We start from the raw sequence: 25,227 nt of genomic DNA, 5'->3' as shown, positions 1-25,227 counted from the left end.
GTTGAAAATCAAATCCGTTATAGTTTGAAAACAAAATCAAATAAGAAATATATTGAAATGAAATTTTGTTATTGTATATTTTTTTTATTTCTGAAGTTAACCTCAATATATTTTCCACTTGCTCGAGATATTAGTCTATATACATCTGATCTATCTATCTCTTTCTTTAATTATGAATCTTCTTCAAGAAAACGCATATACGTTTGCAAAGCAGAGCCGATACTTATCACGATTCCAGCACCTAACGCCTTGATCACTGTTTCAGAAACTTGAATTATCATCGTTCCTGCCAAGAGGGTGATTAGGTTCATGCTGAGAGAGTCGGGACAAGTTGTAAATTAGTTTCGCGTGGAGTTGATTATTGCCAGAGCGCATTCGGTAATTGGGTTTTAAGATGTGCTATGCAGTTCATTGATTATTATAAATTTATAATACTTGCGATATAATATGAATAGTTGTGTAAATTAACATCGCAATTAAAACGTTTAGTTACTGTCTCTGGATTCGTGATATCAATGAAAGCTCATAATCATCATTACGTTTCTTTGAAATTGCCTACGTTTCCGCTTTTAGGTGTGATCGCAACAGTGACGCCATTAGAAATAAATGAATTCATGGGACTATTTGGAAGCACGATCGAACGGAAACTAAGAGTGACGAGTGAGTCGGCAGAAAGAGTAAGAAAGAGAGAGAAAGAGAGAAAGAGAGAGAGAGAGGGAGAGAGAAATAAAGTAAGAAAGAGAGAACGGAGGTCTAAGCCGTATCCATTTACAAGTTTCAAATCGTTCTGCCAGCGTGCCTTTTGAGAAGAACCTTTTACTACTCTCAATGCACGGTAAAATTCTAAAACGCGCTTACCAGCCGCCTGGCATTTAAACGTTAACATGCTCGCTTGGTACAATGACGGGGTCGCATTATACTCGAGAGTTAGAGGGACGTAGTAGAGAAAAGAGAAAGAGAGAAAGAGACCAAGGGGTCGACAGTAAGAGTCGAGACCAGAAAAAGATGGAAAAAGTTAAAGTTCGAAGATGGCGTCGACGCGCGCGAACGAAGCGAAAGAAGCTATCCCTCTTCCTCTCACAAACCCTCCTCCCTTTTTTCTTTTCTCCATAGTCGGCCGCTACACTTCGGATTGTCGAGAGATGCATTTTACCTACGGCATCTGGTATTTAATCGCACGATCGATCGGGAAACAATGGAGTCGAGCTCCTCTTTAATTTCTTATCGCATTACGCCTTTCACTAGTGGATCCTTTATTTATCGTTCCTTTATAAAACGATGCATTTCGGCACAAAAGGATGGCGTAAGTAATAAAAATGACAAAGAACACAAAGACGCATCGTAATGCATAAATTTATTGTGATTCCATGCCATAACGATCGTTTATGGATCATTTAAGAAAGTTTTTTGGTGTTACGACAATGATAGTAGAAAAGGCTCGGAGTCCGGGTCCAATATCTTAGGATATGTTTTTTATTGAAAACGTTTAAGATTTTTTAATGAAAGATTTTTTAATGAAATTTAAGATTTTTTAATGAAAACGTTTAAGATTTGACAAGGCGTTCAACAGTTGAGCACGCATTTTTTCTTATTAGTCGTTATACGAAAAACGATCATCTAGCACTATCTGCCTTTCTTTTTCTTTTTTTTTTTTTGTACAACATTGGGTGAAAATAAATTTTTTCGCATGGTCATACCATACAAATAAATTACTTTATAAAAATTCGAATTTGAAAGGCATATTTCCTCTTAATGAATTTTATTGAGATTCCTTTAGATCACTGACTACATCCTTCCAATCTCTTCTCTTTCTTATGCTTTCTTGATTATACTTCCTCATTTTCGAGACTATAAAGGAATTCTTTGGGATCGTGGAATGGGTATGGTAAATTGATAATTTCTTTTTTTTTTACGTTATACCGCGTGAAAGTTATAACATTGTCATAAATTTCCAAAGTCTTCTTATGAGAAAAAAGAAAAATTCGAAAATACATTGTTCAATTAAAAGGCATGTTATATCGGGATAAGAAATTCCATGGCTAGAAATTCCATAGCTCCAGCTTAGATCTAGACTATATAAGGTACTTGGTAGACTTCAGCGCGGGAAGTAGTTAAACGTTACCGGTGTCAGAGCATGGCCTTTGTACGAGGCGAGTGCTTGTGCTCTACGGAGTTAGCTGACTGGCGAAGTACTATAAATTACATAAATGAAGTAAGCCCCTTCCTCGTTCAAATGGACGTCTTGCCAAGTTTATAACTTAATCACCAGCGCTTCCCATAGTATAGGAGATGGTCGGGTGGTTGAAGAAAAGTACAAAACGGAGAGAGCAGAAAAAGGACAGGAATTGTGGTAAGAGTAGGCAATGAGTGCGAGGAAAGGAAGAACCGAAAGTGGCAACATGAAGAATGATTTTGATCGTCAGATAATTCAACCAGTCTTATGTTTTTTGTCCAAGAAATCTACTTTCTTATGAAAGATCAACACAAACGTTTAAACGATGTTAAACATATAAAACTTAACGAAAATTGATGATCCTTTTCAAAAAAAAAAAAGAATTAAGAAAGTAAAATACGGTTTTTCTTTTACGAACTGTAGTTTCTTTTTTTTGTTTCTTGCTCTAAGTAATATAGCTCTAACGAACAATAACTATCACGAAGAATGTCTTTTTGTCATCTCTCAACGTTGGAGCGTTGCTGACTATTGAATTCCTTTAATTACGAGTCGTCTATCAAAATTTTGCAGACGTATGAAAAAATGGACTTTGAATAACGGGATTCGATGGATTCCTGGATTTCGCGTACATTATTCAAATCACTTTTTTTTGTACGTACGTTTATTTCTACTTCTTATTTTCACTAATAAAATAAAAGAAAAAGATACACATAATTCTATAAAAACATATAAAAATAATAACAATTAAACGGAAATATATTGCAAGCTATTAGCTCTGGGTGAGCACTTGCGTCCTAATGCTATTTTTGATCTAGCATTGTACTTAATGCTGTAAATATTTATGAAAATGAAACGAAGATAATAATATGAATATTACAATATTATTTACGATATTGAAAGTATAAAAAATGCAAACAAAGAAAAACTATATAATAAGTCTTTAATAGTTGAAAAAGAAATTTATCTATGAATGTACATCAAAATACTAAATATGATGAAATCTTAGATTGTTTTTATATTATAATCATTTTAAATATTTATAACTACCAATATTTCTTGATATTTTTCTTAACGTTAATTTCAATAGAAATTAGCTGATATTTAAAACGCATTTTATTGTAATTTATAGACATATTGCTATTATATCTGAATTTCGGTATCGATTTAATTGAATTTGTTAGAGATATGTGGCACTGAATATTATGTGCTTGTTTGTATATTCGTTATATTTCTATTTAGTTTTTCGTTTAGTTTTTTATTTTTTTTAGATATTATAGACTATTTCTAAGTTTCTGTCATTAGGTAAGCTCGTGCCGTTGTTAATTGTTTTTGAAATTTCAGTCCGCTTTATTGAATTTGTATTTTATAATTGGCATTTGTTTATCTATTTTAAGAAGATTTGGATTTTCTGTTGATATGTCTATTAGAGCTCTATTTAATAGATCTGATGGACAGATTCTGCCCATATATCTAGTAGAGCTCTGTAATTATTGTCATAGTCTAATATATTTAAAATCCCTTGTCCGTATAAATTGTAAAATTTAAGTCTGTTAGACGGATGTTTACATAAGAAATTTTTCTTCGGAAAGAATGGGACTACCAATCTATAAGAATCTATTTTCTAGAGGATTTTATTTTCGATATATCGATATTATAATCCTTTTTCCTTTTATTGTTAGTGAAATTAATAATAGAATGGTTTTGAATGGTTTTTAACGTTTAGATCACCAGCTAACACGACATAATTTTTGACATCTTCAAGATGCAATGCTTCTAATAAGATTTTTAATTTTATTAGGAATTCTATTTTACAAATACCGACTAAATATGTCACTACGAGATAAAGCTTATTATTTTGAATATTAATTTCTATTATCAATTTTTTAAGACTAATACAGTTTTTGATACACTCTTTTTGGAAAAATTTCTATTTAATATCTTTTCTAATTAATATTGTCGTTTCGCCATTTTGTTCAACATTGAACCTGTCGTTCTTTATCTTGTTATAATTTTTAAACCTAAGTATGTTTTGGGTTTAATTCCGTTTTATATAGAAATACGAAGTCCGGTTTGTTAATTTCAATGCAATCCAGAAGTGATATTCTTCTCTTTTGTTATAATAGAATTAATATTGATAGAAATGATTTTTAATTTCTCAATTCTATTGGTGATATATTTTGATGATTGCTACTTTGATTAATCATTTCATAAAGCATCTATGTTGAAAACTAAATAATTTGTTCGCTACGACTGTGTTGTTAATGCTGTTCATTTTTTTAATTTTTTGGATATGTAATGCCCTTATTCTCATCAATTTTTTGTTTTATTTCCTTAAGCTTTAGATATTCTTCGTATGAAGCGGATTGACAAAAATTTTTACAGTTTGTGCAATATACACTGCTGTGCAATTTGCATTGCTGTTGTCACATGACGCGAGTGGCATTGTCTTGGATTGTATTTAACGTTGCATCTGTATTTCAGATTGCAGTTTGTTCCAATCTTCCACATTATACACTATATTTTCATGTATTTTTCCCTTGTTATAATGTTATTCGATTATAATCGAATGTAAGAGAATTGTAATTTTTTTAAGATTATTTATTTTACTATCTGGAGTTAATTGCATTATAAAAATTTGTTTTCCAATATTTACTCTTTTGTGTAGAATTTTATAACAATAGCGAATTTATTTATTCTGTTTAATTCAGCCAAAATTACTTTCGGGTTAAAATCACCTTTTAAATTTTTTAATAGTGGTGACTTTTTCCATTCTAGAAGTTACATAAAATATTCAATGTTATTTCTTTTGAATAATTCGCGAATCTGTTTATATTCTTCTAAGTTTCCTACATACAAAAGATCTTCATTCAAATTGATTTTTTCTTAACCATACAATTTTTCATATTATTTGTTTTAAAAGTGTCTATAGTTAATTTACCTGATTTATTGTATATATTAAAAGGCAGTAATTTAACAAATTTTATTTCGATGTTTTCTTCGTCTATACTAGTATCTTTCGGATTTGTTATCCTTTTCGTAGTTTTCAAGGGATTGACTCTTTTTAATTGTAGTCGACTGAGTCGGAGATTTTAGAGATTGTACTCTAACCTATAAGCTATACAAGAATCCAGAATCTCCTCCATTCCTTCATAAGTTAAGATGCCTACAATTTTTGCTGAAGTTTCCTTCGTTAAGGAAACATTAACTTCTGCTTATTTTAAGTCACATCGTACACTGTATTTCTATAACTCGCACTTCGAAAATAACTCGAGTCTGAATTACTAGCTGTGAGAGAAGCACATCACAATGGAGCCGAGATTAAAATCATCCATAGAGTAATGCAAAGTTTTTAATAACCAGTGATACTTAATTAAATTACGACTTTTGGCTGATTATTGCTGAACATTTCTTTTTTTCTATTTATACATCTATGCAAGCGAAATAAATTATCTGGGTAATCACTTGAATTTTTTTTTATCAAATCAATCACACTTTAATGTATATCCATTGTTGATTAACAAGTTTTATTTTTTAACGTGTAACTTTATCATTTTCCCGTTATAAATAATTTTATTAATCGGTTATATTTTTCTGTTTCAGGCTTTGGCTTCGTCACATTTCAAAGTGAGGATGTGGTCGACAAAGTCTGCGAGATTCATTTCCACGAGATTAACAACAAAATGGTGAGTTGCCAGCCTGGCAACAAAGCTTCGTTCATCGTTGGTCAAAGAGCTTTTTTTTCTCATTCAACATACCTGCGCACGTGGCATTAAACAGTATTTACTTTCCTTTTTTCGTCAACGGATAAATATTCGGAAGGAATTAATTTTTTGTATAATCGAAAAGGACCCCGCTGGTTCTATTTGCATTTGACGCTCACGCAGAAGAACAAGAGCATAAACTGAATTAGATCAAACGTGAACAAAGACGATAAGAGCTTTCTAGAAACATACTCTATCATAGTAGATTTTCTGATGGACGTTTTCATTTATTCGTCCCGATTCTAGAACGATAATGAGAATGATTGATGCCACCTGGGCGGATCGAGAAGTACCATATTCAAGTAGAAATGGAACTTTTTCGATTCAAAGATTAATTAAGATATGAAAAAAATTGTTTTAATGTTTCATTTTCATAAATATTAAAATCTACATCTGTGCCATATATATATATATATATATATATATATATATATATATTTATATACGAGTAAATATCTACATAAATAATCATAAAAAAGAATTTATTCCTAGATAGTTTCAGTTTATTTTTACAGAGTTACATTCTTACTTGATCTACAGTAATAATTAATACCTGTATAATAGTAATAATAGTAACAGTAGAGCCGACGAAAATAACAGGAGAAAAGAAGATTAAATGAGGATGGAACTTTTAAGGTGGAATGCAAGAAAGCACAGCCGAAGGAAGTGATGCTCCCGGCGAACCTGGCGAAGACCCGAGCGGCCGGCAGAGGTGCATACGGTGAGTTGGTGATGGTCGCGACACCCACTCCCACCACCTATCGTTACGCGCCGTATCCTCTCCCGACGGGTACAGCGGCAACAGCAGCCGCGGCAGCCGCACACGCTGCCGCGGCAGCTACCGCTGGGACCCCGCACCACCACTTGCTGACGCCGATTGTCGCTACCGCCGCACCGAGCGCACCCGCTACCTACCAATACGCAGCTGGAGCTGCGACACCAGCCGCAGCCGCAGCCGCATCCACTGCTGCGGCAGTTTACGACGTGAAGCGAGCACTCGCCGCAGCGGCTGCCGCTGCCGCTGCTGCCTCCTACAGGCCTCATCCAGTTGCCGCAGCAGCCGCATCGCGTGCGGCTACTTTGACTTATTCCATGAGCGACCTTTTGGGCGTGCAGGGCCTCGACATGGGCGCCGTATACCATCCAATACCAACCATTGGTCTATGACCAACAATTCTTACGCCCCTTTCGCGGCCTCAGTAAACTTGCTGTTATTCAAAGACGATATATTTTTTTTTCGATCGTTTGTCGCGTTCTCTCACTCGCAGTGGACTGTGTCTATAATTATTTTTCTAATACTTTTTGGTTTTCTCTCTTTTTCATCAGTCAAATCTAAATTTATTATATCGATCATATTTTTTTGCATACGGAACATCATAGAATACATGTAGCTTTCATTACTGTTTATATACTTTTATTTTATACTTAAAAGTTTAGAAAATATTTCAAGTTTTTGATATACTTATCGTGCAATTATGGTTTTATTATTTATCAAGTTATTTAAAACTTTTCATTGATTATTTAGTAGTATTATAAAACCTTACCTATAATATAATCATTTTTGTTAAAATCAGTATGTGACCTAAATGTTATGAGAATGGTGGTCATTGATAGCGCATAAAAGGATCTATCGATGGAAAAAGGGGGGGTCTCTTTCTAGTTTGAATCATTAATATACCTATGTTTAGAAGAATACGTGTTAACGTTTTATTGACGAAATCAATTTTATTATATAGATAGTATTTAAATATATAAATAAAGAATGCACATTCAAAAAATTTTGTTCCATCTTCTATTACTTTCCATTGCAAATATATCGCCTTCGAAATATTGTTATTCATTTTTTGTAAGTAGACACTTGTTCGTAATAATATTTACAATGATCAGTTGAGTTATATAGACTCGAGAAATTTATATGTCACTGTGTCGATTCTTCAGTTAAAAAAATATTTTCGTCATTAAATCAACGCATTAGTCCTTCATTTACTTTTATTCACTTTTACTTATTTTTGGAACTGAAAGTCGTAAAGCTTTTGAATAAAAGCCATTTTTTTTATTTCTTTATTGTGTTAACAATAATTACATAACAATTTATAACAAAAAATTGTTTAGAAATAGTTTTTATATATTAATTATTTTCATATAACTGTCATCGCTTAATCCATGTGTGTGTGTATGTATACATGCATATACATACGTATATATTCAATGATTTGTTGTAAATAATTTATTATGAATAATTTCTTACAAATTAACATCATTTAGTCCATTCTTAATCAACAAAATTATACTTTTTCCTATTAGATAGAATAATAGATAGGGCATTTCTACCTAAAGTTAGGTGGAAAGGAAAGATTTTCTTACCAAAGGGAGATCCTCTGTGTATTATTAATGACCACATAGATATATGATACGTATTTATTCCGTATGGATCATTATTCACGTTCAAAGTACGTATCTTTAATAGAATAGGATTTTAGTCCACTGCGGAAGTTAAAATGCATTTTATTTATTAATCGGATACGTCCGTTATTGTTATGTTACTTCGTATACATTCCTCACACCTAAATATCGTTGCCTTTGTTTTCACAAGCAAAGAGAAGATTTATCGAAAGTACTAATATATTGTATATCCACGATTCATCTTCGAACGAATCAGTGTAGCGCTAGGTATCATTGACATATCGGAAAGTGCAATATCGTAGTTTAGAAAAAAACAATCGTTCGCTCCCCTCGTTTCATATATCGGGGCAGGAAATTCTCGCGGAAGCCGTTCGAGAAATATAGTTCGGTAAAACTGTGATCTTAGTGCAAAGTTAATAAAAAAAGAAGGATAACTCGTAGCTAAAGTTTGTAGATTTCGACTTGACGTAACTTGATGATCAACCATGGGGCCTCATTTTCAAGTAGCCAAAGAATAAATTAGTTAGCAACGAAACAAATACAACGCGAAAGACTGGTAGTGATTTTGTAGTTGATTAGTAACTCAGAGGTAGGACAATAAATGAAAGTGTTCAAATTTCTAGGAAATAGATGAGAGTTCGTTTTGATAGACAACGTTCGATAGTACGCGGCCAAAGTCATATTCCCTCTAAGGGAATTTCCTTTCTTTTCCGTTGACTTCGTAATAAAATCAAACTTGATTTGATTCGATGACTTTTCGGAAATCAAAGTAACACCCTTGCATTCGTTTTAAACTTTGCAAATGATTTTCCGTGAGATCTTAAACTGAGAATCCTTTTACCGCATTATTTATTTATAATTTATTCTTCACGATAAGATAATCGTATCAACAAAGTTTATCAGCTTGTACATTAGAAATTAGTTCATTTTCTTTTCTTTTTTCTTTTTGCTTATAAAATAAAAAAAAAATAAAGAACGGAAGAGAAAGGATAATTTCTTTTCGCGAAAGTATCTTTAAAGCGTCGAATGTCAATTCACACTAGATCCTAGCGTTGCGCATCGAATGATGGTCGAGAGCAGGTCGATAATTATATAAAGAAGTGGCTTATACATTTTCGAGAACAGAAAAAAGAAACTAATCGCTTTCGAAATGATGGCGCCCACTGTCGAGACCGACGCTCCACGATCGTTTTCAACGAATATATACATTCCCAGGTAGCGGCACGCCAGTGTGTTACATCGGCAACTCAAAAGGCGAAAAGCTTTTTAAAAATGTTGTGTTTTATCGCGAAAAATTGATATGGCGAAAGGCGAATAGCACATTGATAGCCTTCGGCAAATGGTGGTCGATAATAATCATTCGTCGCGCCTTTCAAAATATTTTTCGCAATAACTTCATGAAATTTCATAATATTAAAAAAGAGAAAAAGAGTAAAAAATAAAAAAAGAAAGAAAACTGGAATAGCCAGGATGTATTCCTTACGACGTACGAGAATTCGAGAAGAAAAGCCACGGGGTCTGAACCATCCGCTGGTATATGTCTGTTTCAAAAAGGATCACGTAAAACTTATACACATATATGCGGATGGATCACATAAATATATATGTATAAATATATACTTGTACACATACGTACTTAAATCCATTCTAGATAACGGCAAACTATATACGTATTATATTGTTTTGTATTTACCTATTTGGTAACACCATAGTATTTGATATTAATATCGATATATTTTGTGAGAGTCGCATTACACCTTATAGTTTTTTGTAATAGACCTTACAGTTATACATATCGAAGTATATCTTCTATATCTATATATACATATTATCTACATATATATATATATATACCTATACATATTTAGGTAACTAGGTAAACATTTGTGTTGTTACAGATCTTAGTTTTATTATCGAGAAACTAGGCGATCTAGGTTGGATAGTTAGAGCGAATAATTTTTTGGCGAATTATTATACTATGTATACGTTCCTACCGTTGAGACTACTAGTGAACTATTAGCTTTTTTCAGGAGCCACTATAATATCTTTAGATTAGAATATACTTTAGGTACTTCTTCGTGGAAGATCACGCATCCTTCGTCTGCGAGCGTTTCTCAAAACGCAAACACCTTGATCGTATGTACATACCAAACCATCTCGAACGGAAATAAGGTCGAACAATTGTGTTGTTATGTCTTTACACTGTTTTTACGAGTTTCCTTATCTCTTATCGTACGCTCGTATAATATCTCAGTCACGTTTGATGTTCACCGTTCGAGAAGGACCAATTATTACGGAAAGCAAGAAATGAGAAACGTATGTACATCTTCCACCGAGAATACATATTGCCAGCGGCTTTAATGAAACCTATTACATTGTACCTCTACTTAACAAGCTACGTTACATAGCCAAGTAATATTATACCTCTCTATAGGATATACACACTAAATATATATCTTACGTATACGTGTCTATACCTATATCCTGGACCTTTACCGACTCAACACCCTGTACTCTTAATTCTTACATCCTTTATCTCCATACCTGTACCTTACATCCTCGAAACTTTTGCTTCACGGCTACATACTGTCTCACCTGTCCTACTCGAACTTCTTCCTGTATTTGATCTTATCTCTTTCAACCCCCCCTATTATACACATTACACAGTAATTAACAGTTCTAAACTATTTAGCATCATTTACCTTAATAATAAAGCGTGAGACGTGTGTCCTAGAAAGTACGTACTTTGCCTGAGAGGCGCAACACTGTCAGTTTCGTAAGTAGACCAGATTTTAACATGCGGTTTCATTTCTGTTCACTCTGTAATGCTTTTTGGGCCGGATTTTGGTTTTGTCCTGAATATATAACGTAAACGTCCAACGGAGGAGGTGTGGTGCCTCGCATTAATGGTGAAGCATGACACTATCGATCAAAGCGTTTTTTCCTCTGTCACAGACGTTTTGATACAAAATTTTCTTTCTCGAGACAACCGTTTGGACAGGTCTATCTCAAGTTGTCTATGACTATGCAAGACAAACTTGATGAATTCCATATTACTACAAAAGCTATCAACGAAGAAATGTCAAATGTTAATTAATCGATCACTGGTAATCTCGAACATAGTGCGTATTATTCGCACTTCGAATCTTTGAGAAAGCGAGAGCAAGAGAGAGAGACTATTAATATCGTACTGTTAATATCGTACATAAACGTCTGCTCTATGTGGAATCGTTTTGTTGCATCTGAGAAAGTACACGTATATGTACATATACTATATTACTTGAGAAATATATACGTTGCGATGTAAGAATTGCACATATTTATGTATAGTATGCATAAATTTATATTTCAATATTATATATAAATAAATATATATATATATAATTAATATATATAGATCTATAATTAATAAATATAAATATTATACCTATATATATAATTTATATATATATAATAAATATATATAATATATTAAAACATCAATATATATATAATATAACATAATATAATATTTGAAAAACTTCGGTGGTAATCAAATAAATGCGAGAGTAACGATCGAATAGCTAATTTAAGCTAAACTTATTGTTGTTCGATTAATTTAAAAAAAATATAAAAAAAAAATGAAAAAAATGAGTCAAAGAAAAGACGATGTCGAGAGAAAAAGAAAAATATTGAGCGCTTGACGCAATCAAAACCAGCCCGGTAGAGAGACTTTAGGTACGGAAAAAGTCACTAATACTATTAATATGTATCAGTGTATCTTTATGGCTAGAATAAACGCTCTTATACTTTTCCATCTGCGTATATTGTGAGAGCAACATCGATATGAACACTAGAATAGTAAATCAGTAGTGTAGTATTGTGGTCGGTGTTTTTTTAAATATTGTATCGTCAATATAAATGTGGTAGTGGCGTCGGCAATAAGTCGCACATCATGTGGCTGACAGGATCGACTCACAAAAATGATTCGTTTGGATTTAAGAAAACGAATGATGGTTCGACCGTTTGTCCGCCATAAATGCTTGACCAATTGCCGACCCTTAGTCGATATCTAATAAGCTATATAGTCAGCCTAGCAAATATTACTTAACGGTAACTGATTAACTAATACCTTAAAGGCTACAATAACCATAGATCATAGGAGGGTTTATTTTGTCGTAGATTGAAAATACCTCGGCCGCGCGTAGTTACTAGTACCTTGTTATACAATTTAGTCGCGCTATATAGACAATGCGATATACATACATACATAGCCAGAGTCTTAGTTGTGTGGTCTTTGAATTAGTATCAAATTATGAAATTTCATGGATGCATTTTCTCTTTCCCCTTTCTTTTTCTTCTTCTACTTCTTCACTATTCTTTCACTTATTCTATTCTATTCTTTCTTCTGATTTATCTCTTTCTTCTTATCTCTACTGTCTAACCTAGAAAAGCTTTTAATCCTTTTTCACACATAATTTTTTTTTCTAACCACTTTTATCGTTTGATGAATCTAGTCATCCGTTATTCTCGAACCATTTATTCCGACGAATTTCTGCAACGCTTCGCTTTAATACTTGACTTATCTCCATGTACATATTTTAAGTGTCTATGCATACCTTTGCCTGCTCGGAGAAAAATATTGAATAGACAATGGAATGCTCGTAAAATACGTAAGATGGAAGTGAATTGAATGATACGTATCAAACGAACTTCCACTTTCGATGAATATCATTAAACTCGTTTATTTCGGTCAAGTCAATATTTTTTTTCCCACGTGGTTGCAGAAATTTCGATCGTTAAGTCAAAGAGACGTTTTCAAAAAATTGAAAACAAGTCGAAGGGAAAAGAATGACTAAATGAAACACATCAAATACACTTAATAATTTCGTTCCAATATTATAATCGACTTTGTTTTCTCTTATAGATTTTATGTGGTCCGTGGGAGCTATACCAGAAGGTGAGTATAAAATATAAAAGAATATTTAATTAATTTTATGCTCGTAGGTAGTTAATCATAAAGTTCGTTAAATTTACCGATCATAGCCGTTCATTCATTTTGCAAAGTAGTCTATAAATATTGAATTGATGCCTATATTTTATAACAAATAATGTAATTGGAATATTTTAGATAAAAGTATTGATGATTTGAATAAATTTCTAACGTATTAAAACATTCTATTCGATTAAATATCTCTTTATTCTAAATTCGGAAAATATGTGCCTTATATAGATATTGTAACTTCCTCAAGATGTTTAGTAATGCAGTATATGTACAGATATTCGATACAAAAAGTAGACGAATAGATATTATATGGCTATCGGGTAGGTCTTCGTATCAGACACTTTGAATATGATAAAGAGAAGAATACATCGTAAACGTCAGTAAAATGTGGATGAACGACGATGACACTCCATGCATGTTTCAATATCTACTGGATATATATCGGGTATCACGTTTCAACTAGGTGGACGCTTTCCATTTGCATGCATACGTCGATATCCATTCACGATGATTGAATGATTGCGTACGTAACCATCGAATCGTAGTAGAATCGTAAAAGGAAAAAAAATGTTATTAATATAGGTACCTATTTGGTGCGCGCGTTAAGCATTGTAATGGAACGATCAAATAATAAATCAATGTTCATCGATCTGACCTACATTTTCATTAAAACGTCTTTGATAATGTGAATGGCAATATTGTTACAGACGTATTTGAAATATACATTTTTTATTATACATCGTAAACAATAGAGCATAAACTCTTATAGAAAGGTAGAAGGATGGAGAACGCTTTTAATGTGACCTCTTTGCCAAGTCTCTTCGAGAGGCGAGATAAAGAAACTTTAGGCAAGTAGGAGAAAAGGATATAAGTTTAAGAAAAATTGATTTTTCTGTTCACAGGTTTCTCAGCAGCGGCGTACGCGGCATACGCGGCAAGCCGCGGCTATTCTGGGTACCCTAGTTTCGGACTACCTTACCCGACAGGTAACCACCTTAGCCTTAACCACCTTAACCACCATAATGCGACTCACATCGCGCCCCTGAACCTGAACTTGAACCTCATACAGGCGCAGCCCGCACCACACCACAATCCGCCTACCCCCACGCCACTCTTTTATCATCCCAATTTGGACCTCTACAACGCCATGCCTCTGTGAACTAATTTATTTAATAATGACTCGAGCTATGCGCACACTAATCCATCGCCACAAACTAACCGTGCTATCGTCATCACCCATACCCATCGTGCCGGGAGCCTTGTACGTGAATCTAGGGCCAAGTACGAACATTGTTTCTCTCTATCTCTCTCTCTCTCTCTCTCTCTCTCTTTCTCTCTTTCTCTCTCTCTCTCTCTCTCTCTCTCTCTATCTATCTATCTATCTATCTATCTATCTATTTATCTATCTACCTATGTATTTATCTATCTACCTATCTATATATCTATCTATCTTATCTATCTATCTATCTATCTATCTATCTATCTATCTATCTATCTTATCTATCTATCTATCTCGCTTTCCCATTATTTAATCTCGAAGAAACCTATCTACTTTTCGACGAATGCGAAGAAAAATGTACATCAATGTGTGTACTTATGAAAGTGCTCGCTGATATTTTCGAAGCAACCTGCTAGCTCGCTAGTATCTTTTACTCCTCTTTTTCGTACTCTGAAAGCAAAAGATCGTTGGAAATAGATCTTACCAGACGCAACCAAGCCCTCGAGATATAGAGTATATAGAGATTTACGAGAAGGATGGTTGAAGCTCTTGACAAGTATCTTCATCGTTTAAAAATCGTTTTAGCTTTTCGACGATATCCTATTCTGAGATTGAAAAAAGAAAAACAAATCGAGGTTCAATGACCCGTGATATCGCGAAAACATTTTATTCTGGTTTTAGCTAATAAAAATGAAAATGAAAAATATAAGAACCAAGGTTTCTCTCGGTAAAGAAGAAAGAGAGAGAAGCACAGTATGAAATCACCAATATATGTCGTCCAATATCAATTCGTTTAATTAGATTCTGGACGCGATAGATTAGGAGTGAAATCGTTGTTGTTGTTTAAAAATGAATGAAATGATTATAACAACGTCGTTTTGGGTTGGACTTCCTCGTGAAAAGATGTTACATGTTACAGGGTCGGTACCAAATCCTACGATATTACGACGATGCACTGTTTTTACATGGAAGTATCTTGTTTATGATGACGATACCCAGAAACAAATAGGAATGTGTACAAATCACTAGGAATTATATAATGCGTTGATAATAATCGATGAACGTGCGAGGAGACAGTTCGAGATCACTTTTTAAAAGCTAGTTTATAAAAATATGAATGTTTTATTATTCTAATTGCTAACTTGGAGTAACAACGAAATTAACGACAAAATTATCAGACCTAATAGACTTTCGTGATAATGACGTGATCGTAAAATTTCCGAACGTAGAAGATAAAAAACACGTTGGATTTCGTATCATGGAAACGTTATGATTCTTCTAGGGAAAGTAATTATTTTCATAAGTAATTCGAGATCCGATAAATTCATTTTCGAATAACAAATACGAATACTCCGATCGCTCCCATTTAAAAGCATATAACTATTTTGTTCTATTGTAGCTCCTAACGAAAAACTTTTATTTTTATTCTGGTGCTCGAAAAAGGGACGAACCAACGCTTGGAAACTGATTTTTAGTACAATAATGAGTTTAAAGCCACGTCAAAATTATCAGACCGTCGTTGAAAGTTTCACAAGTATTACTGAAATTGATTTCGCTTAAGTTAGGCTGGAGTTTCGGGGCAGATAATGAGATCGATCACAATTTAAAATTAATTACGTGGACGCAGAATAGAGTAAAATGACATTGTTAATATCCAGTAGGAGTTAACGAGAGCAGGTTATAGGGAAAGAGCGGGAAAGAAGGAGAGAGAAAGAAAGAGAGAGAGAGAGAGAGAAAGAGATCAATAAAGAGAGAGAAAGAGTATCGATTGCCAACGATACGCGAGAGGAAGATGCGTTTTTTCTCTCTCTTTCTCACACACACACATGATGTGTGTGCACGCGTGGTGATTAATAGGAAATGTTTGATAAAAGTATACGTCTCTATCTCGATATCAGGGACGATCAAAATCGAAGTATGCTGATTGCGAGCGCTAGTCGACAGATTTTTTTCGGGGTCAAGTGCTCTTCGAGACCTCGATTCAAACTCGAAATGAAAATGCTGAAACATCTCGTCACAAGGAGCCCTGAAATGGAATCGTCACTACGACTGTACTCGACGTTAAAATTGCCGTCGATCGGCCCCTTTTCGATTCGATCATCGACTTCGTCAAGGCTTGGCTATGGAACTTTCGAATTATCGCAAGGGGAAAGACCCTGCGTGCCTACTGGAAATTCGCAATTTTATCCCCCTTTCTCCTATGTACACATTCAATCGTTTTTTTCCATTCTTTTTTTTTTTCTTTCATGATATTATTTATGAACATTTCAATAACTAGAAGCTCGACAAATCGAAGTTCATTGTGCGTATGTATTTCTTTTTGGTAGAATTTGGATTACGTCAGATACTTTCTATAAATGCGAGCTTTTCGGGAAAAATAAAAGAAGAATAAAATAATAAAAATATGTACGTGGTTGGCTCCTCGAACGTTAATATCATTGAAGCTTCTTCCAATCCACCAACCTGGTAACTTTTTTTTTCTATGCGCTACGCTACCGTTGCCTTTTCCATCTACTGTGCACATCTTTATTTTCTTTTCCTTCAACGTCTGACCAATTTCGTTTGTTCCTTTTCTGTATTTCTCTCTCTCTCTCTCTCTCTCTCTCTCTTTCTCTCTCTCTCTATCTATCTCTCTATCTCTATCTCTCTATTTTTATCTCTCTTTTTTCTTCTTATTCGTTTCTTTTTCTTTATTTTTCTCTTCCCATCCTTCTTTTTCGTTTCACTTACCAGTATCTTCCTTTGTTCTACGCGTGAATTTGTCGAGAAGGCGAGTTATAGAAAGTTTGGTTGCCTTTGAGACTTCATACCCCATACTTCTTCCAAGCTGAACAACGTGTAACTATCGCTCCCTGTATTTTGAACATGCCATAAAAAAAGTAATAACAAGTAACAACGACTGTGCCGGATAAACTGCGGTCGATGTGCCATCATAGTCATTTTTTGTATATATCTAGAAATTTTTCACACGAGTTTTATCCGAGAAAAATGAAAATACGATATCTTTGCGTTCTTTGTTTCATTATTGAAGTATTACTTGATTCAAATTCATCGTGTCTTGCTAAGTCGGGAGTTGTTTATTTTAAGCAAGGATTTCATTTCGGCAACTTCGACAATGCCGATGTTTTCCAAACACGACAAGCTCGTCTGCCTATAGTTCCTCCGAGTGCTTCGATCGTGCATTGACAATCTTCGAAGCGCGAAATAGGGTGGGAGAAAAACTCATAAATAATGCACAATGTTTTTCGGACGTTTGTTCTTCCTCGAAAACCTCTTCCGTCTCCCTCCGACTCTTTTATCCAGCATTCCACACAAATAAGAACTTAACGTTATTTCACGTTCATGTGTATACTTTTATACATCGAGGATTCTTTTCCAATCGATTTTCTTTTCTGGGCTACACTTTATTTAACTTATTTTAATAATTCAACTTTAAGGCAATAACGAAATTACGTTGCCAAATTCAATATCTTGCTGCATATGGTTCACGAGGCATGGCCGTAGAAGGATTCTGTTCGCGACGATTGATCGCTCTTTAGATAACTAATCCCTTCGAACTCGTCCATGTATATTCTCAAACGTCCGAAAAACATTCGTCTAGCGAGACGTTCTTTGTGTATCGCGTATAGATATCTTCGTCATAACAATGTGCTTTTAAAGCTCGGAGGAACTTGAAATCAAGAGAGCAACAAAACTTAGAGTTTCTCCGGCACAATTCAACTGGCTTCGTCCAATGGCTACCGAGCTTAGACTAGACTTTAACATAGTGTGACAAAGGAAATATAAAAGAAAGCAATGGCAAATTTACTTACCCTTGAAGCTGCACGTAGAGATTTTTTTGAACGAAGAGGAAAAAATAAAATAAAATGCAAAATAATAAAACGAAACAATCGCACGAAAAGCAATAAAAAGTTGGAAACTAGGGACTTAGGGAGTTGGTGGTACTTTCAGGTGCCTTGGGACTACCACCCATAGCAGCCGGAGATACGTCACTACACGGCTACTCCGCAGAGTACAGAATCATTGCCGAGCAATGAGCTTCCGGAATGTTGTAAAACCCTCAAACGAATTCGAGAACGGCGTAGAACCATTAAAAAATGAGACTAGACTGGCTAGGAAGAAAAAAGTAATATCGAGGGAGAAAGACAAGGATATAACGTACGAGGATACGTAGACAGTCGCGTGACTTTTGATTAAACGCGAATGTCGGTTGTATGAAGAGTACAATCGGAATAGAAAGAGGGAGTATGATACTATCTTATTTTCCTTTATGCGGTACGAGTAGTGTCTTGCAAAACACTGAAATCGTAACGAATCTATCTTCCTGAGACGATAGAAAAGTATTCATCCCAGTCACGTTCTTTTGCGACAACTGACGAGACGCAACGTTTCCATATACCTCTTGTGTCGGAATAATGCTGCTTGAATAAACACAGTAACGACTACAACGACGACGACGTCTTCAGAAGATAATTCTGATAACGACTCTCTCCCTATCTATTCCCAAATAAGGATTTCAAAACGATATAATTTGATGCCCCTTTGGATAGTGCCAGGTTCTGAGCGAGGATTCGGAAGGATCTCTTCATTTTTTTTCCTTGCCATCGATTCGATGAACTCGCTCACATAGTATACATATACTAGTAAAGTTCCCTGTTCTTCTCTGATTTTCTTTATTTTTCATACCAGCTCTTTTTATTCTTTCTCGATATTCAAGAAACAAGAAATTAAATATAATCGATCTTTTCTAAGAAAACAAATTTGTACAATTCGTAGAGCGTGACAATGGTCGTGAAATTACCTATTCGCTCGAATGTGTCTTCTCGTATCATCGTTACGCGTCCAATGTCCAACGACGAACGTTTATTTCTGCGTGTTTATAGAACGCGTTAAAATTTATTGCCTCTCTCTATATGCGATCGAATTCACGCGGGCTAAATCGAACCGAAAACTATCATGTTCGACATGTCTCTCGTGCTAATAAAAAAGAAGCTAAAAAAAGGAAAGGAACAAAACAAAGAGATAGAGAGAGAGAGAGAGAGAGAGAGAGAGAGAGAGAGAGAAAGGGAAAAGTTCGAATTGCAATCGATATAAAACGTTTTACGAAGAACTAGCCTAACCAATCGAAACCTTCTATTTTGTTTGAGACAGTCCGAGCGTGCCGATATTTATTCTCGTTCTCTTTGCAAATTGAAAAGCCTGTCGGGCAAAACAATCGGCACGTTCTTGCGTGAATCGAGAAATTAATCGGTCGACGTCGGCTCGCGGCGCTGTTTCCCAACTTTCGATGCTCATGTTTTTACAAAACCGCTTTGTACTATATATATTTTGAATAAAAGAACTAGAAATACGTTCGAACGAAACGGAGAAATTTCAACTTCGGCTTTTACAACGCAACCGCATTAAGAACTCAAAACGAGAAACGATGTGGTCGCTTATCAGAAAAGATGAAGGACGATGAGTCTTGTGGGGATGATTCGAAGCATAAAAGAACTCGATGGGTGGTTGCAACCCCGAAAAGGGCCGGTGGTAGGAACTTTGGTAAAAGAAGTGCACCATCGTATTTCATAGTCATTACCGTAACGTGTTACCGTGTGCGCTCGTTGCGCCACGCAATAAATCGTCGGTTTCCGTTACCATGGAATGGTGGTCTGAAAGAAAAATAGAAAAAGAGGGAAGAAAGGAGGAAGAAATGGGGTAGAATAAAGGGTGCCAAGGGTTATTGTACCTCTTCGTTGCTCCCGAGCTAGTCTTGATTCATTCTCTTTCTCTCTCTTTCTTTTTACTAACACTCGTGATCTCTCTCCACTCGTAATCTCTCGTTTTTCTTGATTATATCCACATTCGAATTATTCATCACTTTCTTCGTTGTTTTTATTCCTCTTCAAATGTAGGCTAACTCGAAAATGTGTAAATTTTAATAATTCTTTCGACAAAATTTTTTTCTTACCTGAATATAATTTAAATATTTTCTACTTTATTCCATAATGGAAGTAATTTTGTTCTCTTTGGATAGGATAATCGCGTGCTAAAGCACGTTTTATATACACCGTGATATTTTTTCATCTTCGAATTCACTGTCTTCGCGTACGTTATAGTTGTCAATGAACGATATACAGTAGATATGTTGACGGAAATGCGAGTAAGAATGAAATAACATTAAACGTGTCTAGATGAAAGCGTGTCCTTCGCGATATTTCTGTACATACTATATTGTACAGCTTTTCGATGCGGAATATACGTGCCTATGATTATGAATTTTATCCTGATAGGTGAAAGGGTCAGTGATGTTTTCTTCTTTGAGAAAACTCATTTAGATTGTTGATGCGTTAATTAATGAATAAATGGCTGACCGTTCATTTTCGCAAGACGGCTAATTTTCATATACGCTCGCATATGTCCATGAATATACATATACAGACTTATGTACACGCGCGCGCACATACATAAGCACTCGCGCGCACATACACCCACATTAATTATAAATAACAATTTGAAGATTATACATATATGTATACAATGAAGAGAATATAAATTTAATATTGATATTGTTCATATTTGTTGAAATTGGTATGTCCTATTGATTAAATGCTATTCACTTTTACAATGATGATTCATCAAATGTGTTAAATGTTTGAATAACGAGCTATAAGGTAACGCGCGACATCCATTCTACCGTTCATGGCTATTACATTATGAAACTAGATTATAAATGATTTTTAATTCTGTTCATGTCACTTCGCAGATATTTTTGATAATCGGCAAAATTGGAAATGACCGTGATGTGATAAAACTTTTTAATCGATAACCAAATTTGATCGACAGAAAATCCAAGAAGAAACGTTCACTCGCGAAGATTCACGGTTTGTTCAAAAATTGATAAATGCAAACGAATACGAATACTCTTGCATAGTTACGTAAATATATTTCACCGTTTCGTTTAACACTTTTTTATGGAATAATACGATTGTTCACTGAATCGTAAAATATTCTATTGTTATCTTACGCCCTGCTCGTTTTCACGGACTTTCTTCAATCGTATGGATCACGTTCTTTTTTTTTATTGAACTTGTTCCAATTTACATTTATTCGCCGTTTTGCTCCGATCCGTTTTTACGGTTCGTTTTTTCCTTCTTCGATGTATGCTAAAACGTCCATTTACTAAAAAGGTATATTCTTAAGGAAGAAGAGAAAAAAGAAAAGATGAATCTAAATAAATGCCAATCTACGAAAAAAATTTATCACAAATATTGTACATAATGAAGATATTAATATGAAAAGTAATATAAACGAAAAGAGAAAGGGGTGTCCTATAAGCGACCAAATCACCCGTGTAAATTTATTCAAATATATCAATCACAAATAATCGATTGTTTTGGAATACCATTGTCTTCTATATTAAATACGGTCAATACAAAGGCTCTTTACGTTCCAATATGTTCCCTATAAAAATGATTCAAATTTAAAGTTGCAGCTTGCCAAAATAGTCCAGTGACAAGCATAGTGGAGATGGATCAACTCGTAATACTTAAATATCTGCTAGATTTTGAGTCTACGAATTCAGATATTTCTTCATCCTTCGCCACATTGCGTGCCATGTGACTTTAACGCAAGCTTTATATAACTCGAAATTCTGTTATCGATTCTGTTTATCGAGACAGTGTTGGGTAAGTGTAAAATAAAAAAAGAAAAAAACATAATGTATAAAAGTAAATCCGAAAAATTTTCTCGAATAAATATAACGAAATGTGACCTTCCCCAACGTTGGACGTCATAATTAAAAGATACCTTTTCTGTTAATTAATTTTTCTACATAGGAGAAATATTTAACATTCAATTTAAAACGAAACGTCCAGTTCTTACGTAGATCTCTTGACCGGAAGTTACGAAAATGTTCACAGACGCATGGCTGGCAAACTCAGTGGTCCTTCGTCAAGCAAAGCGTCGACTGCCTCTACCCCCATTCCATTAGGTATTGCCATAACATCAAATAAGTGTAAAAAAAAATCGGCACACGCGTACGCAACAAAAATCTCTCTCACACACATACACACACACACGTATAAATGCACATGTCTACATACATCGCACGTATATGTAATTACACCTACACAAATTAAGCTCGAGAAGGAATATCTTTGAAAAAGAAAATTTGTATAAAGCGAAGCTTTGCAACAAATATTTCTGAAAGCATTTTTGTGCTCGTCGAAGATATTGAGTGAGAGAAATACAAGATAAAAAGAAATTACAAAAACAAGAAGAAATAAAAATAAATAAAATAAAGATAAAAACTAAAACACACTAAATTACATTAAAACAAAAAGAAATTGAGAGAAAGTGAAACTAATGAAAATAAACGTAGAGCGTTCTTATTCGGAAAGGAGCCGTACTGAAAACTTGATGCTCACTCTTTCTCTCGTTATTCTGTTCGTCCTTCTATTTCCTTTCTCTCTCTTTCTCTCCTTTAGATGTATGTATGCACATACAATATTGGCTACATTACCATGTTGAGAAAAGTGAAAAAGTGAATAGTAAAGGAAATGCACGTCCAAATCTAGTATGCCCACTGGCAAGGCTACGCATTCTCCTTTGAATTAAAAGCGACGCAGAAGGATTAATCGTATTAATTTGCATTTGAGAAAAAGGCGCGTTTACTGTTAATTAATGCTTAAATTTTAACATTTTCATATGGCATCCGGCACGTGTATTAAAGAAAGAACTTCCTTATTTTTATTTAAACGTCTAGAAAACCCATTCGGACACAGATTTAATAACGTTATTTCATCAAAATACCGTATCCTAGAGGCGATACGCAGACATATCTCTATTTTCATCAGTCTCGTTCGATCGATAAGAAAAGCTCGATCGAATTAGGTATGTCAAATCACGGCAGCCTTGCCAGCAGCCATTTATTATTCAATATCTTCCATAGAAAGCATAGCGGAAACTTGTATCGAAAACATTTTTAACCTTTGTCGTTGTGCGTGTGTGAGGGGAGGGAAAGTAGCAAGATAAATATAAATCTATGAAGCACATACAACAATAGATTTGTAGTAGGTTTCAAAGGTAGTTGTTTTTGCGAAAATAATGCCATAAAGTTGAGAAGCCAATTTCCGCAAAAGAATTTCACATAGAGAAGATTTAAATTTTAAATAATAATTGTACACACCCTGATCACGGTCCTTATATCTTCCTATACGAATAACTCGTTCTTTATGTCTTCCTTTAATTAAAACTCCCTTCCACACCTGTTCCATCTATCCTTCGTTAAAAACGAAAAAAAATATAATTGAAGAAACCAATGACGTTTCTTATTCTATTTTTCCGTGACACTACTCCTTTTATCACCCCTTTTATCTATTTCTCTCTTTCTCTTGTAGACGTTGATCTTTGTAGTGGTTGAAATGTAGTCACGTTCTATGTAATCTCTATAAACTAAACACCTTAATCGAAAACATTTAGCTTAGGTCGTCTAGATATAAACGATAGAGGCGTTTCTGTGTGTTTGAACCGAAGCATCCTGCCGATGCCTAATAAGTCGACCATGAATGCGTTCCTGGCAGTTTGCCATTAGGATTTTAGCAAGTTTAATTCAGTTCAATTTCACTAAGTTTGTAAGTTCAATCGATAAAGTGGAATTATTAGAATATTTATATTATATTGACTGGATAGAACATGGATGTATACATGTACATATTTACATACAGAAATTTGTTCCTTTTTCGCTCTCTGTTTTAATAAGCGAAACGTTTCATTGAATTTTAAAGAATTCTTATCTTTTCATTTTGAATAAAAATATATATTAAATTTATCGTACGAATGTACATGAAATGTTGCAAACGCGAACATCAAGTGATCGACAGAAATTTCGAAAATTTTAAAAAGGATCGTCAGGATGTTGATGTCCGGACACATCCATCTTTAATCCAAAGCAAATTAAATAATACTAATCATAAAGTAAGGAATCCGCCAGATTAGGCGAAAATAACAATGTAAGAAAGAGAGTACCAAACCTCGTAGAAAAAGATAAATAACTGTATTGTAACGAACCGCCCAAAGATCATTGGCAGAAATTGTGCTTTTTCTGACACGTCCTTCTCTCATGTTCTCTTAGCTATAAATGCCTGTCCAATATCCGATATTTCTCTCTTCTGTTACCCTGTGATATATACCGAGGAAACGAAAGAGCAAGAACATTTTGCTATATTTTAATCTCGACATCGAAGAAATATCGAAAAAAATGTACATCCATTTTATGCTGCAGAGAAAAAATGTTCACCTTGCTCTTGTTTGCTAACTTCTTACGAGTCATATTCGTTCCCAAACATATTCAACCCTCTCTTTCCCGTTATGGCATATCATAATTCACGAAAAGCTGTGATTCGATTTCTGTTCTGTTTTCGAGTTGTCGTTTTTGAAAGAGTGACCGAGGCGATCTCCCAACAGAAGAGATCAAATGTTTTAAAATATAATTAACTTTAAAGGTCACGTCGAATTACTTATGTAATAACAAAGGACGACGACCATGTTGTCCGTCCTTATCCCCTCCATGAAGCTAAGGATATTATATCAATCAAAAAAATTCATTCGAAGCAGCTATCAAATTATAATCGCTTAAATGAATTATTTCGCTAGAGCGAAGGCCAACTCGAAGAAATCGATAAGAAAAGGAAAACGATAAAAAAAA

General features: G+C 34.4%; 1 protein-coding gene across 8 annotated transcripts in view; it reads left to right on the top strand.

The window, feature by feature from the left end:
* The window catches only part of Rbp6 (RNA-binding protein 6), a 598,400-nt gene that overhangs the window by 546,226 nt on the left and 26,947 nt on the right, over positions 1-25,227 (top strand). For all 8 annotated transcript variants that reach the window (XM_085663103.1, XM_035875510.2, XM_035875511.2 and 5 more), the window contains 4 exons: positions 5,774-5,856; positions 6,571-6,655; positions 13,244-13,276; positions 14,224-14,307. In XM_085663103.1, the coding sequence (XP_085519229.1) occupies positions 5,774-5,856; positions 6,571-6,655; positions 13,244-13,276; positions 14,224-14,307 (285 nt within the window). The remainder of the gene's footprint in view (positions 1-5,773; positions 5,857-6,570; positions 6,656-13,243; positions 13,277-14,223; positions 14,308-25,227) is intronic.

This window comes from Vespa mandarinia, chromosome 1 (assembly GCF_050613455.1).
Source record: "Vespa mandarinia isolate Hongniang chromosome 1, ASM5061345v1, whole genome shotgun sequence".
Taxonomy (NCBI): domain Eukaryota; kingdom Metazoa; phylum Arthropoda; class Insecta; order Hymenoptera; family Vespidae; genus Vespa; species Vespa mandarinia.
This window is presented reverse-complemented; position numbering and strand designations above follow the sequence as displayed.